The 13,926-nt window shown below is 43.7% G+C and overlaps 1 protein-coding gene across 1 annotated transcript in view; it reads left to right on the forward strand.

Moving 5' to 3' along the window:
* The first annotated feature begins 2,640 nt into the window (after positions 1 to 2,640).
* The window catches only part of PSMC5 (proteasome 26S subunit, ATPase 5), a 278,857-nt gene continuing 267,571 nt past the window's right edge, over positions 2,641 to 13,926 (forward strand). Inside the window, exon 1 of the mRNA XM_069634084.1 lies at positions 2,641 to 2,770. Coding sequence (XP_069490185.1) covers positions 2,687 to 2,770 — 84 coding nt within the window. The 5' untranslated portion in view covers positions 2,641 to 2,686. The remainder of the gene's footprint in view (positions 2,771 to 13,926) is intronic.

The raw sequence follows: 13,926 nt of genomic DNA on the forward strand, positions 1-13,926 counted from the left end.
TACTGCTGTTAAGGCCAAAGGGCTTAAGTGCAGCATGCAGGGCTGTTTTCTTTTTTTACTGTGGCATGACATTTTTTACTGCCTTTATGGAGCAAATACACCATTCTTATATGGGGAGTGGGGGATTTGAGTAGTCAGCAAGGATATATTTTCTTTCTGTGGCACGGCTTTGCTTCAATGGCATTAAGGCAAAGGCAACAGGAGTATGTTATTACATGGGGATACTGGCATGTATTGGGAGAGCTAGCAAAAACATGCTTTGTTATAGTATCGTTACTGGCACAATGGACAAAGCCAACATGAGTATTTTCCTATGTGGGAAATAGTGGCATATATAGGTGCACAATCGATAGGAACATGTTTTTTTACACTTGCAGAGTACTGGCATATAGTGGGCAAAGGCATTATGAAAATGTGTTTGAAAATGCTGATGTGCATTGTTGGTGGCTTGGCATCTAATGGACTTTTTATTTCTTACCCTGTAAAACTGATTGTAAACCGTGTGGCTTTTTACCTAATGTATGACAGAAAGAGTACTGTAAAATGCACTATTTTAACCTATTATTTAAAATCTTTTTCAAATGGACAACAGCCCCTTGATTGGTTCGCCCTCTCTCACTACTCTGTCACTCCTGTGCATTTGGCTGGGGGGCAGAACAAGTGACCTTCCTTCTCCGGGCAATTCTTGGTGTGGGCCCTACTACATTAGCTCCACGCCCCACTTGTTACAGAATCATGGCTACACCTCTGGTGAGTTGAGGTGAAAGATGGATGCAATGCATATATGCCAACATTCAGATCAAAAAACAATCGGGAGACGTATATATTTCCCCATAGGAATGCATTGGGGCTACAGTTATTTTAGACGGGAGACTGTGAAAAATAGCAATATTTTTCACATCAAAATAAGGAGTCTCCTGCCTAAATCGGGAGGGGTGGCATGTATGGCAATGGGCCAAAGGAAAGCGTTTTATCTACTCCTAGGCTTGGGGAGGGGGCGGTAGGAGGAGGGTTAGGGGGATAATCAGTAGGGCAATAGAGAGTAGGGGCAGTGATGGCTTACTGGAAGGCAACTGGGAGGCTTAAATCTCCTTCTTACTTGACTTTAGTATATGCAGTACATGCTAGCCTATGTTTCCACTGTTCTGCGCCACCCCCTTGCACAAAGTTGGCGACTACGTGCAAATGTGGTCATATAAATGCCAGTGATGTTACTTCTCTATATTTGGGCACCACCCCACCCCCCCAGGAAATTCATAAGTCGGCTCCCCTGCCTGACCCCATACCTGCCTAACTTCCGGATTTTTCCTGGAGACTCAGGAATTTTCACCATTTCGGCGGGTCTCTGGGAAAGACCCAGGAATCTCAGGAATTTTTATGAGGGAAAGCTTTCACTGATTGCTTTTTTTTTTTTTTTGTAATGCTTGCAGGACTTCGCCGCCACAGACTCCCTGCCTGAGTGTGGCTTTATCTCTGCACCAATGACTGCACCGCTTCCAGCACATTGGCAAAAAGAATGCAAGTGAAGAAAAATAACGTGCGTTTATTTTGCTTCACCTTTCATTCTTTTCTGCCGACTTTCAATGCGAACGCGCGTTTCTTTTGCTTTCGTTCTTTTTGCCCTGGTTAGGGTAGACTCAGCCCCATTGAACCACATAGCTCTCAACTCACACGCTTTTGGCAGGTGTCACCGCCTTGTAAACAGCTGACTCACCCGCCAAGCCAACTTCACGCCCATTCGTTTCAATGGGCCTCTCACCCGCCAAAAATAAAATCGGGTGTTTTCACCCGCCTTTGCGACATAAATGGTTGAGAGCTATGGAACCACAGACATCCGGTTTGCAGGCTGGTCAACTCATCACTGCACTACATAACCTGATGAAAAACAACTAAGGTGAAATGTCCAATTACTGTACTGCAAAATTCAGGGAAAACCTTTGTATTGGTTCTTGGAGTTTACATGTGCACATTTTAATGTGTTGATTTTATGGAAGGCGAATGCCTTTTGTGCTATGCAATTTGGGTGGTTGTGAAAAGGCAATTTAATGAAATATGCATATTTCAACTGGAACTGCACATTTCTGAGGTCACATGACATTACAACAGAGTTTACCTTTTTAACATGTGGGCAGAGGCATGTGAAGATGGGCGGAGTGTTGTGTGACTGTAGGCGGTCCATAAATCTCAGGAATTTTAGGTGGTCCATAAATCTCAGGAATTTTGATTTTCAAATATAGGCAGGTATACCTGACACCTTCTCTGTTCAAGGCCATATGTCAGGTGACGTTATTTCCTGTGATGCTATGATGTCATTTTTTTTTACACTTGAACTACTACAGATTTTTGTTTTTAGTCGCAGAATGTTCCAAGTATGCCGTCCCCCGAACGGGCTGGCTAATGATGGAATGTATGTCAAAGCTCTGACTGCCTATCAGACATACTGTTTTATTTTTTAGGGCTCTGTGTCTGCTAAAATGCCATCACTCCTACATTAAAAAAAAAAGAAATCATGTCACTTCAACTTGGCCGCCGCTGTTGCGCGCCTCCATGTTTGTCTGTCTTTTGTTTCCAACACGTCTTGTGATTCGTTCGGAAAGCGCGTGCGCGTCTCCTCTGGTTGTCAACTTTTGTAGTACTGTGCTCTTCTCCCCCGGAAATACATCTGGCTCTGCATGACCCAGCCTCTATGGTGCTGCAGGAAGTTGACTGTTCCGGTTGCAAAATGGCTCCGCCGGGAGAGTATAAGATGACGATGGAGGGTCCGGAGCAGGTGAGAAGGCAGTACTGCACTGGTTTATTGGCCGAAGCGTACCTAATATCGAAAGATCCATTTATGGCCGCGTTGGCAGCCGGGTTTTTGCTGCTGAGCCAGGTAGAGCCGGTGTTACACTGGCCCAGGGAGTCAGAGGTGTTGACAGTGAGACAGCAGTCTTGAGCGAGCCGAAGTCCTTGGTGCTGAACTAGATCGTGCTAGCACAAAGATCGCTTCTCTGTCAATTGTAGAAAAAACAGAGGAGAAAACGTGTTGGGCTAGACGACTGGAACATCCACATGATTTTATTTGTGCTTTAACAGTACACCCAATGCCAAGAAATAAAGACTGTTTGTTTTCAATTTGTCATCTAGTTTTATAACGCCCACCAGTGGTATTTACTTTAACGGTTAACGAGGGAATACCAGTAACGCATCTCAAAAGTGTATTTCAGACGAAGCACTGGCTTGTTTCGCGGCAGTCTTTCGAAGATTCTTATTACGAAAAAATTTAAAAAACTGAATTTTGAAGCTGTGATGCGTGTATTGGGCTAATTCCATATTTATATCTGCTAACTTTAAAGACCAAGTGGGACTGTTTTTCACGCAGTATTGGTTACATTATCCGAGACCTTGAAACATGGTACTGCATTGGTACAGTGGTATGTTTTAAGAGTGATATGTTGTGGAGTGGCAGTTGCACATGAATTTGGTAAGCGAGCGTATTGCTTAGTAACTGTGTCAAAGCTGCATGTCAAATGTCTTAATGTGTTGTTAATTTGCATATTTAAGTAACTTTGGCTCTAACCAGACCGAAACACGTGTCTGGGGTTTCTGTTGGTACTCTTGTTCAGAGGAGAATTGCCTAGCATTTCGGTGCTGGACTGCCCCATGGCAGGACAAAGACTGATATGTCTGGGATATTTCTTCTCTGTGAAAGATAGTGAGCTAAAGACTCTGCGTAAGTCTGTCGTAACTAGGACTAATGTCTGGCAGAGGGACTCCCAGGACCCCCTTGTTAATTTGCATAATGTTTTTGTTGACTGTCACTTTTGACATTTATTGGTATTGTTTAGTTTGTATACCAACAATTCGTGGTGTAGGAGGTGATAAGGTTGTGAACCGGCCCCACCCATGTAAACAGCATTACTATCAATCCGTTCTGGCTTTCTATGTAACCACAATTTGGATTCTGTCAATTTCTCCCTAACCAGCACTGCAACCATCTCACATTGACACTTCTAAAGCGAGCAAACCCGCTACCCAACTGCTAGCATTTTGTATAGAAACCTGGAAGTCCAGGTTGCAGATTGCTTTTCACGAAAACCTTGGCTGTTGATATTACCATACGGTGTAAAGAAGTAATGTTATTTAAAAAATCTTCATAACATAAAAAGTAATATTCTCAGCAGAAGTGGTGACTACAAAGCCAGTTATTCCAAACGGACATGGCGCATTACATATGATGGAACAAGGTTTTAGTGTGTGGAGTTTGCGCTATAAAAATGCACTCCAATAATGTTTGAAAGCGCATGGTTGAAATTGTCGTATGGCTTCCAGTGATGCAATTGTATTACAAGCTTTGCAATGGTATTGTTTGTAATAGCTGGACTCCCAATAAAGGAGAGGAACCATTGGATTTGTTGTTTTAATCTATTTTTTAGGTTGTGTTCTTCTGTATGCCAAATGATGAAGTCATTTCGTAGAAACAAAACACGTGAATACTACTTAATCCGTAGCAGTGCCTTTTAGTGTGGTAGCCATCATCCATTCTTAACTGAATTAGTACCCTGCAAGACGATTGTTGACCATGATGAAAGGAGTATGAGTGGGAATGATGCCTCGTTTGATGAAGTGGTTTGGGTTATTAATAAGGCTAAATCCTTGAGGTGCCGCTGGGCCTGATGTCCTTTTTATCCTCACGTTTAAAGTCCAACCCGGAGTCATGGGCTCATATTTTGATGGTTTTGTTTGATGACATAGAAAAAACAAATATGACTCCTTCATCTTGAAGGGATTTATTGATTATTCTTGTGTGCATATAAGGCAGGAAACCGGCCCATTTCCCTTCTGGACCGCTCCTAGAAAATATTTGCAACCCTTGTGTTGAAACATGTGGTAAAGCACACTGATATCCCACTCTATAATAACATATATTTCAATCAGGTTTCAAGAAGGGAGTAAATACTTCCTTGATGTTCTTGTCCTTTCTTTACTCCTGGCTCAAATACAAGCCTCTAATAGACATATTTTTATTGTGTTCCTTGATATTAGGAATGCTTTCCACTGTTTCAATCAGACCCTCTTATGGTCCAAATTAAAATCTCTGGGTTCATCGAATTACTTCTTGGCAATGCTGGAAGCTTTCAACTCGCAGAGAAGACTTGGGGTCCGGATAGACACATGCAGAGCAATGTCAGACTGGATAAGGAGTGAGAGGGGCCTTAATCAAGGTTGTGTTTTGGCCCCACCTGCTCTTTAACGATTTTGGGGACCTGCTTATTCCATATTTGCTTTACGCTGACGGTTTAGTCTTGTTGTGCTATATGCAAGTGGGCCTCTGAAAAGCGTTAACGCCCACCAATGATTGTTTTGAATCAGTGGGGTTGGAAGTTAATGTGGCCAAATACAAGGTGCTTGTTTAAATTGAAAGAAAATAGCAAGAACACATTTGTATGGGTAGAAAAGACTGGAACAAGTCTCACACTTTAAGTACCTTGGTACCAATGTCTGTAGTACCATGAAAATTGCTCAGCAACTACCGCCTAGTAAGGTGGCGTTGGTCAACTCGATAATACACTTGAAGCAAGTTAAATGTATGGTTGCTACTCCTTGCAACCAGCATGGAGATTTTATCCAAAAATGATTCCATCTGTAACTCATGGTGCCCAAGTGGCTTCCATTAAAGAATCCTGGCCTCGTTGGTAAACTGTGACATAAGATTCTAGGTCTCCCTCAAGGCACTCCCGTTGCAGCGATTGGACCTGTTTTGGAACTGGTGTCTGTTCAGGCCAGGATTATTGATTGGCGGACCTTACAAATCTGTGGAGGTTGTCTGGCTTCACTGCCTGATTTGTTGTTTATTATTGAGTTGCAACGTTTGTTGAGACAGGGGACTTGTGTATCCTTTCAGACTTGGGCCCAGAGGTGTCTAGATATTATTTCTAGAGGTAACATCACAGAAGAACTGTTAATACAGAGGCAGGAGGCGGCAAAAATAGTCTGTTTGAACAAGATTAAATTGACAACAGGCAACTGTTGTCGTATTAGGTAAACCAGCATTTTATGTATGACATTAAACCCTATGGGTCCATGAATGGAATTTTGCTAAAATATCCAAGTAAGTAGTTAATATGCCGCTCTTGGTTATTGGTAAAATTGAGTTTATTGGAAACTCATGAGGTAAAAGGAGCCAGAAATGGTATTGCAAGACAAGATAGACTCTGCAGACTTTGCAAGGGCGAAGTTGAAACTTTGTAACATGTTCTATTAATTTTCCCTTCTTTAAATATTTTTTGTATGAAGATTTTGGGGGACTTCTTAGATAAAGAGGTGGTTAATCTGGAACGAATATTGCACACCCGAGTGATGAGATTTTTACTCATTATATTTCCTGAACAGTTATCTTAATTAGAGGGCAGTCTATCAGGAATAAGAATTAATAATTGGAAGGGCATCCCTTACTAGTGCCTAAGACAAATAATGACATTTATAAAAAATGGTATAATGTTTTAATTACGTGTTGAAATGAGTTTTTTTTTTCTTTCTTTTTTTTGTGGTTTGAAGAATTTGAGTTGTACAGGTTGATTTATTGATGTTTCTGATCTTTGAGATATTTTAGATGTCTTGAGGTATAGTTTTCTTTTTTTTTTTTGTGTTTTTTGTGGGAAAAGTTAGTTTTAAACTGACACAAATAAAATAAATTGCTAACAGTGATTTTCAAAAGTGTGAGTTGCAGCGAAATGTTGAAGAGCTTTCATGCTGAACTTTGTTTTATATGTGATAGGAGGGTGGTGGAATGTTTCACTTCAACACTAGTACCATGCTTGACAGCCTCTGCTGCTTTATTGGTGTGACAAGTATAGTAGTTTCTGACGATCTGGAAGTAGTGGCATGGGCTTCACAATAGGTGGCAGAACGCACCTCACTTGACCTGCTAATCTACTACAGGTTTCAGTTGCACAATGTGTGAGACTGGGGTCTACTCTACAGCAAATACTGAAAGAGAGCAATGCACTAGGACCTCTTGTCTAGGGCACCAGCTGAGAACAACCTGCAACCAGTCCTGTGTGCGTCGATTGGTTTAGTGTAGACCCTTGGGGATATGCTATCCGAAAGGTAGAACCCAAGCTCTGAAGGGATAAATGTACTTTGGGTTATGTTATTTGCTGATATTGGAGGTGGTCGGGAGGATGTTCTGGGATTTAAGAGTAGTGCGTAGATATACCTTGATAATGTTCATGTGTTATCAGCTTGGACTGTGGCAGACGGACATCTATGGGAGATGCATGCGTGTAGTGTACGCTAGCTGACTTTAGAGGGGAGTCATTGAGTAGCGAAATGGCGGGCATTAGTAGTGGATGGAAGAGAAATAAGCTTTGGGAGTGAGGTAGTATGCCACTGCTGCTGTAATGAATAAGGCTGTTTTCAGGGACAATCGTTTCTTTTCAATTGTATGGAGTCCGACACAAGTAGATTAGTCAGTCAGTAGGATGCCAATGCGGTCATGGTAGTGTCTGTGGTTTTAAAAGGCTCCTTCTTGCAGGTGATGTCCAAGCGAGTAGGTGTACATCTGGATGAGGTTCCAGTCTCATTATGAAGTTAGTTGAAAAGCCAGCATTTTACTGGCTTCCTGAAGGGTAAGTGCCGTCATTTGTAATGAGTTCTTTGGATAGGGAGTTCCAGAGTTTGGTCTGTAAGAGGCTAATGAAGACCCTGCATGACATTTCTGGTTGAATTTTAGTACAATTTTAGTCCTTGGGATGTCGGGTGACCCAGAGAAAACAATAGCCGTCACGGTCTCCTCCTGGGGAATGAAGGCACGCCCCTGTACGCTCACACTAGAAAAAATACACCCCGCTAGGGGAAAAGGGCAAAGATACTCTTGCAAGGGTAACACGTGTTTGTTTCTACAAAAATAGGGATGCATCAGCAAAGAACTCTACTGCCGCAGAATGTTCTCAGTTGTGTTGGCATGTGTGGTACATTATAAGTGCAAACAGCGTCACTAATGACATCATCACATATAGTACAAATCTACAGATTGGCAGAGGCCTATAGATGTAGGGCCTGCTCCATATGAGTTGCCAGGCCATTGGACAGTCTTCATCTGTCCATTTTTGTTCAAGTGGGTGAGGTGAGCTGACCTAACGATTTAATTAGCTACACTGACATACAATTCTATTCTTATGATTGTAACAATGCACCTGGCAGATACAGGGATGGCCTCTGAAGAGAGCCGAGGCCCCCCTAAATCTCACACATTGCACTCGCTCCCAGACAGATCAGCAACCCCCAAGTTCCTCCATCTTAGTTTTAGGCTATAATTCTGATGCCACCCTGCACTGCGGAGCACAAATCACGTGAACCATTTCTGAAGGTGCGATAGCCTTGCCTTCTGATCTTAGTGATTGATCCTGGGTGTATAGGTTTTATGGTCAGTGGGTCTGGGGGTGGACGGTGCCAAGGCGTGCAAGGGTCATGGGATGAAAGCATGGCAAAGCTGTATTTCTGGTGTGGGGATTGTTGGGGGCAGGAGGGCTTCGCTATCTATCCGGTGGCATGGTACTGCCAAGAGGCACTCTGCTGCCTTCTCATGACCTTGCAGGGCATATTCTTTCCTGGGCGCGAAGGCCTGTAACTTTCTTAGAACAATGGAAGATCTTGTGGACTCTGTGATACCGGGCCCGGGTGGGGGTGACGTTCAGACATTCCTGGCATTGAACACACTATCCCTGTGTCCTTGAACGAAATGGTCTTGTTCAGTCGGCTCATCGTGTCTCTACCCATTATGTTTACTGATGTCTGTCAGGAACATAACAGTGGCATGGTCCTGTTGTGCTCTTCCCACAGAAAGCAATAATCCGTCAGTAAAAGGAACCAAATCTGACTCCCCAGAAAATCCCTGCACAATTATGGTAGTGCTTGACATTGGATATCTCCCCTTCCTAATACAGGACCTAGTTGCCCCTGTATCCACGAGAATGGAAAAAGTCTTGTCACCTATGATCACCTCGATACGTGGTTCCTCAGCCGGATTAGGTGTACCAGGTAGGATCGAACATATCGGGTCTGTGTGGGCTGTGCTATTGCTGTTATGCTGACATTCCCGTCCCTTGAAGGGATGGCCACCTATAACAGTTTCCCCAGGCAGTTTTTGCACAGGAGTCTACATCTGCACCGCAGACTCTGCGTGTGTTGTTAATATGGTGTTCTGCTTGATTGGTGCCTGTTGCATCGGTGGTGATTGCTGCATGTGCCCCTGTGTCTATACTACATGCGTCATGTGCTAATATTGCTGTGTTTGCATGTCTTGGGTGTGCATCTGTTGTGGCGCATACATCTGCGCTTATTTATATATATATGGTGCACCCAGCCCAAAGCTTACATATGGTATTAGTGTATTGTCCATCTGCTCTGTCTGGTACGTGGGTTGTTGCTGCATTCCCCCACTTTGATATGTCGTCCCTCTATTTCTGCATACTCAAGCTATTGTATTGTTTATTTATATAGCGCCTATACACAGGAAAGTGTTTCAGAGTGCTTAAGGAGGGTGGAAACATTGGGGGGGGGGAACGGTCATTCAGAGCCCTTGAAATTCTGAGACAATAAGTCTGCACAGGCAGAGTAAGTGCGTAAAATACATTTAACAGTTGAGACACAGCAAATAGGCCCAACTGTGATTCTGGAGTTTTACCTGTGCAGTTAAGGGGAGAAGACGAGGGAAAGCAGATATCTTCAGGCACGTTGCATTTGGATTGTGCAAGTGTATAGAAGGTCACAGGGAAGCAGAGGTTCAGTGCATCCATTGGGTTGAGACTGGGTTAAGCAAAGAAAGCAACTCACTTGGGTTATTTCTAAGTGCAGTGAAGGTGGGTGGGTGTATGGCCCTGAGGCAAGTGCGAGAGAGGACTGGCAGGGGTGCCCGGTACCGGTGAGACTCTGAGGTACACCAGGCAGCCAGTGAGTAAGCTGTAAGGAATAGGAGGGACGGATGGAGAGAGCAGAGAGCTAGGTTAGCAGGGTAGATGGAGAGCCAATGAAGAGAAGAGGAAAGTCTTGAGGATTTGCCGGAACTTAAGAAAGTCAGTCTCAAGACAGTGGGCGGTAGGGAAGCACCTGCTGAGGATAAGGATCTCCCTCCAAATCTCTGCTTGGAGAACCAGCTCACTCGCAAAAGGTTGGAGGTAGATGAGTGGAGGGCTCGTGAGGGACAGTATTTGGCTATGCAGCGTTGCAGGTAGATAGGTAGGTCCCAAGCCTCAGAAAGCCTTGTGGACAATGCAGCCGGTCTTGAAATTGATCCTTGCAGCCATGGGGAGCCAGTGAAGGGATTTCAGCACTGGAGAGATGCAGTCTTGCGGTTCTGGTCTGGATGAGTTGCAGAGGGCGCAGGGCAGAAGAAGGGAGGTTGAGGAAGAGGCTGTTGCAATAGCCCAGCCTGGAGAGAACCAAGGATCTGGAGACAGTGAGCCCTTTAGGGAAAGTGAGAAAAAGTGGAGTACCTCTGAGGTGGTGTAGCTGATAGTTAGACTTTTTAGAGATGTCAGAAATGTGAGAGGAGAAGGAGTTGAGTCGAAGATGACCCAGAGTTTTTTTGCCTCGCAGGTGGGTGTGGGTGCAGGACCAAGGGAGGCTGGCCAGAGTGAAGTGGGAAAGCGGGAGCAGGGGTTCCAATGCGAACAATCTGAGTCTTACTGGCATTGAGGCCGAGGTCGTTTGCAGCACACCATGACTGAATAACGGACAGACAGTCGGATATGAGCGAGGAGGAGGCGGCGGCTGAGGGTATCCTGGAAGATAGTTGCCTGTCATCTGTGTAACACTGAAAAGTTAAGGTGAAAGTGGCAATCGCACATGCCAAGGAAGCCATATAGAGGTTGAAGAACCAGGGGGAGGGGTAGATCCTGGTGAACGCCACAAGTTGAGAGAGGCTCCAAGTTCCACCGGGGATGCGCGGTCGGAGAGAAAGGAGATTAACCACACCAGGGCCTGACCTGTGATTCCCAGGGTGTCACGGAGAGGTGCGATCGGGATGTTGTGGTTAATCGTGTAAAAGGCAGCGGAGAGGTCAAGGAGAATGAGGACAGAGGGAGTGTTGGTGTCAAGATTTGAGGGCAGGTCTTCACGGATGTTCAGAAGAGCAGTTGCTGTGCCTCTGGATGCTCTAAAGCCAGACTGATGGTCACGGAACCAGCCAATAAATTCAGTGTGGAGGGTCAGCTGAGTGATCGCCAACTTCTCCAGGAGTTTGCCCAAGAAAGAGTGCCCATGTCTCCCACAAAACCAACATACTATGGGCCTTTGCTGTCCCCTTTGTAGCCCTCCTGTGTTTTGCTGTGTCTGTTATCCAAACCCTTTTCCCTGAGGTATCCCTCCTCAACCTCTTGACCACTGATTCATATCTCCTCGCCCTGTGAAACCTCCCCGTCATTTGTGGCCTGTTCTACACATGTTGAGTAACTCCTCCTTCCCCGCTCATTAACACTGCCCCTTCCATTGTATATTTGTATAATTTTGTCTGCACTTATTTTGCTTCCTCCTGTTTCCTCTCCTCCTCTAAATTTGCTGCCATGTAATATATTGTGGTTGCCCACCTCCCTTCTCCAATAATGGGAACTGTTAGTCTCCTGTCCCCTGTGTCTTTAGTGGCTGTGAACGTCCTTGCCATTCCTGTGCTTTTCCGTCCTGGCTGGGCCATAAGCCTCTGCGAATACGGATTGATATTGTCTGGGTCTCGTGGCCCCCGCCACCTTCCCTTGGGACGTGACAGTCGCCCTTCCATGTCTCCCTCTTTCCTGCCCATGCTGTCCTCATCTGCCCGTACTGTCTCTGCTTAGGCTTACTTCCCTGGAGCGGTGAAGTGTTAGTGTATCTAAATCTGTCAACTATTAAACACTTTAGAAAATGCACATGACCACCTTATTTTGATGGCAAGCCTAGTTCTGTAAAGACCAAAAAAGAACCCTATTAGGGAACTCCCGTCCCCTGCACTCTATTTATCGCTTAAGCAAGCTGAGTAAAGGTTTATTCCCAAGAGGGGAATCAAAGTAAATGGAGTAAATCAATTTAAAGTTAAATGAAACAACATAGTAATTCAAGATATCGGTTTAGTATCGAAACATATTCATCAGTTCAAAGAAGAGTTGGTTATCCAATCAGGATTTATTTTTCAAAGAGCAAATGCCCAACGCGTTTCGAGATAATGTTCTCTTCATCAGGGGCTGTAGTTATTCGTTGTGTCAATCACAGTGACTCTAGAGAAGTATATACAAAATAATGATAATGTCAGTTTACATGATAATAATAACATAGACCGAATGTTTAGAGACAGCGAATTATCCACTCAACCATATGGGTTCTTAAAGCAAAAGTCAGTTCACTAATTAGCAGAGTCTACAATCATGTTTTATAAAGAAACAAGGAACTAGAGTTAATATCATTTTAGCAGAGTCTTCATTCTATCAAACAATTGTAAATCAAGTGTGAGTAAAAATGGACTATTGCAAATACTACTAGGTGTATAAAGGGTAAAAAACATACCGTATGTTACATTAAAGGATGGACTAGGTCATGTTGTTACACAAGTGTGTCATCCCAACCAGGTGTAGCTGTCTGGGTCCCCTATAGTATAACCAAAGAGGCAAAAAATGCTGAACGAGCACTATACTTTGAAATCAAGTGAAAATGGATAAATGTAGAAGAAAGTCTGTTAACTTACTAGCCAAACAAGAATCGCTTGTATCTGAATCCCTTAGAGGCTGGGGGGTCGTGTTGGTGTCAAAGGAAAACCGTATTTTCAGTCTGTGCGCGGTACCTAAAAGATGGAGGCGCCACTCGTTACAAATAGAACGACCAAAATGGTCTAAAGTGTCAAGAGTATCCATCTAATTTCAAAATTGAAAAATAGAGTTATAGTAGTATGGCTCTGTCCCAGAATAAGTAACTTACTGTAGTCATTGTAAGGCAGGAAAAACAGGTAAGAGCGGGGAGATACAGCAGTCGCTAGAGACCTCCAAAAAACATGGCGGTTAATATATACGTCATTGTTGTGACGTCATTACGCTGAAGAGCACATGACGTCGCCAATGTAAATACCATGCACACGTCTGTTTAAAGAGACGGCTCTGGTAGCAAAAAGTGGCCAAGAGGTAAATACGGCTTAAAGTAAAAAGCTGAATGTGATTAGCTTTCCTGAGTCACTTAATGTGGCACGAAGGTCTATGTATGCAGGAAAATGCGTATGAAGGGAGTCTAACAAGGAGTGTCATTTAAAGAAATTAGTCTAATTCGTTTAATATTCTCAAAAAGTCTGTACATACGGGAAAATACGTATGAAGGGAGTCTACCAAGAGTCTAACAAGAGATGTAGTTAAAAAAACTAATGTCATTGGAAAAATGATTAACCCGAATATTGTTAGAGCTAATACAAAGGAGGTGCAAATGCAAAACAGCATAGATATATTAGTCATTTGTAGCCAGATATGACATGTTAAACATAGAAAACATATGCATTGCTAAATGTGAGCATAGGAGAAAACTCATCCATAAAAGTCAAGTGAATACATAGTATCAATCTGGTAAACAAGGTACGCTGTACTCTGCCTCATGTCAAATGAGTGCACAATCTGTTGAGGTTAAATGTGACTTGCCCAGATGTGAACCCAAAACTGATTTCTAGCACCTCTGGGGGGGAAAGTTGGTGCCTGTGTTTAGACTTAGAGGCTATCGATGTGGTAGAGCAGATCTCAGTAATGAAGGGAAAAGGATGTAGCATTAAAAGAGAGGCGTTTCAAAGGAAAGGCCCTAGGTAGAAATCTTCGTTAAGTCCTTTGGGGTTAACTGAGTCCAATTTGTGGATCCAGTACAGTTCTCTTTGTGCTAACTTCTTAGCAAAATCACCTCCTCTTGGTAGAGAATGTACTGTTTCTAAAATAACCCATCTGAGTTGTGAGA

The sequence above is a fragment of the Ambystoma mexicanum genome, chromosome 13 (assembly GCF_040938575.1).
Source record: "Ambystoma mexicanum isolate Mex_15411 chromosome 13, UKY_AmexF1_1, whole genome shotgun sequence".
Taxonomy (NCBI): domain Eukaryota; kingdom Metazoa; phylum Chordata; class Amphibia; order Caudata; family Ambystomatidae; genus Ambystoma; species Ambystoma mexicanum.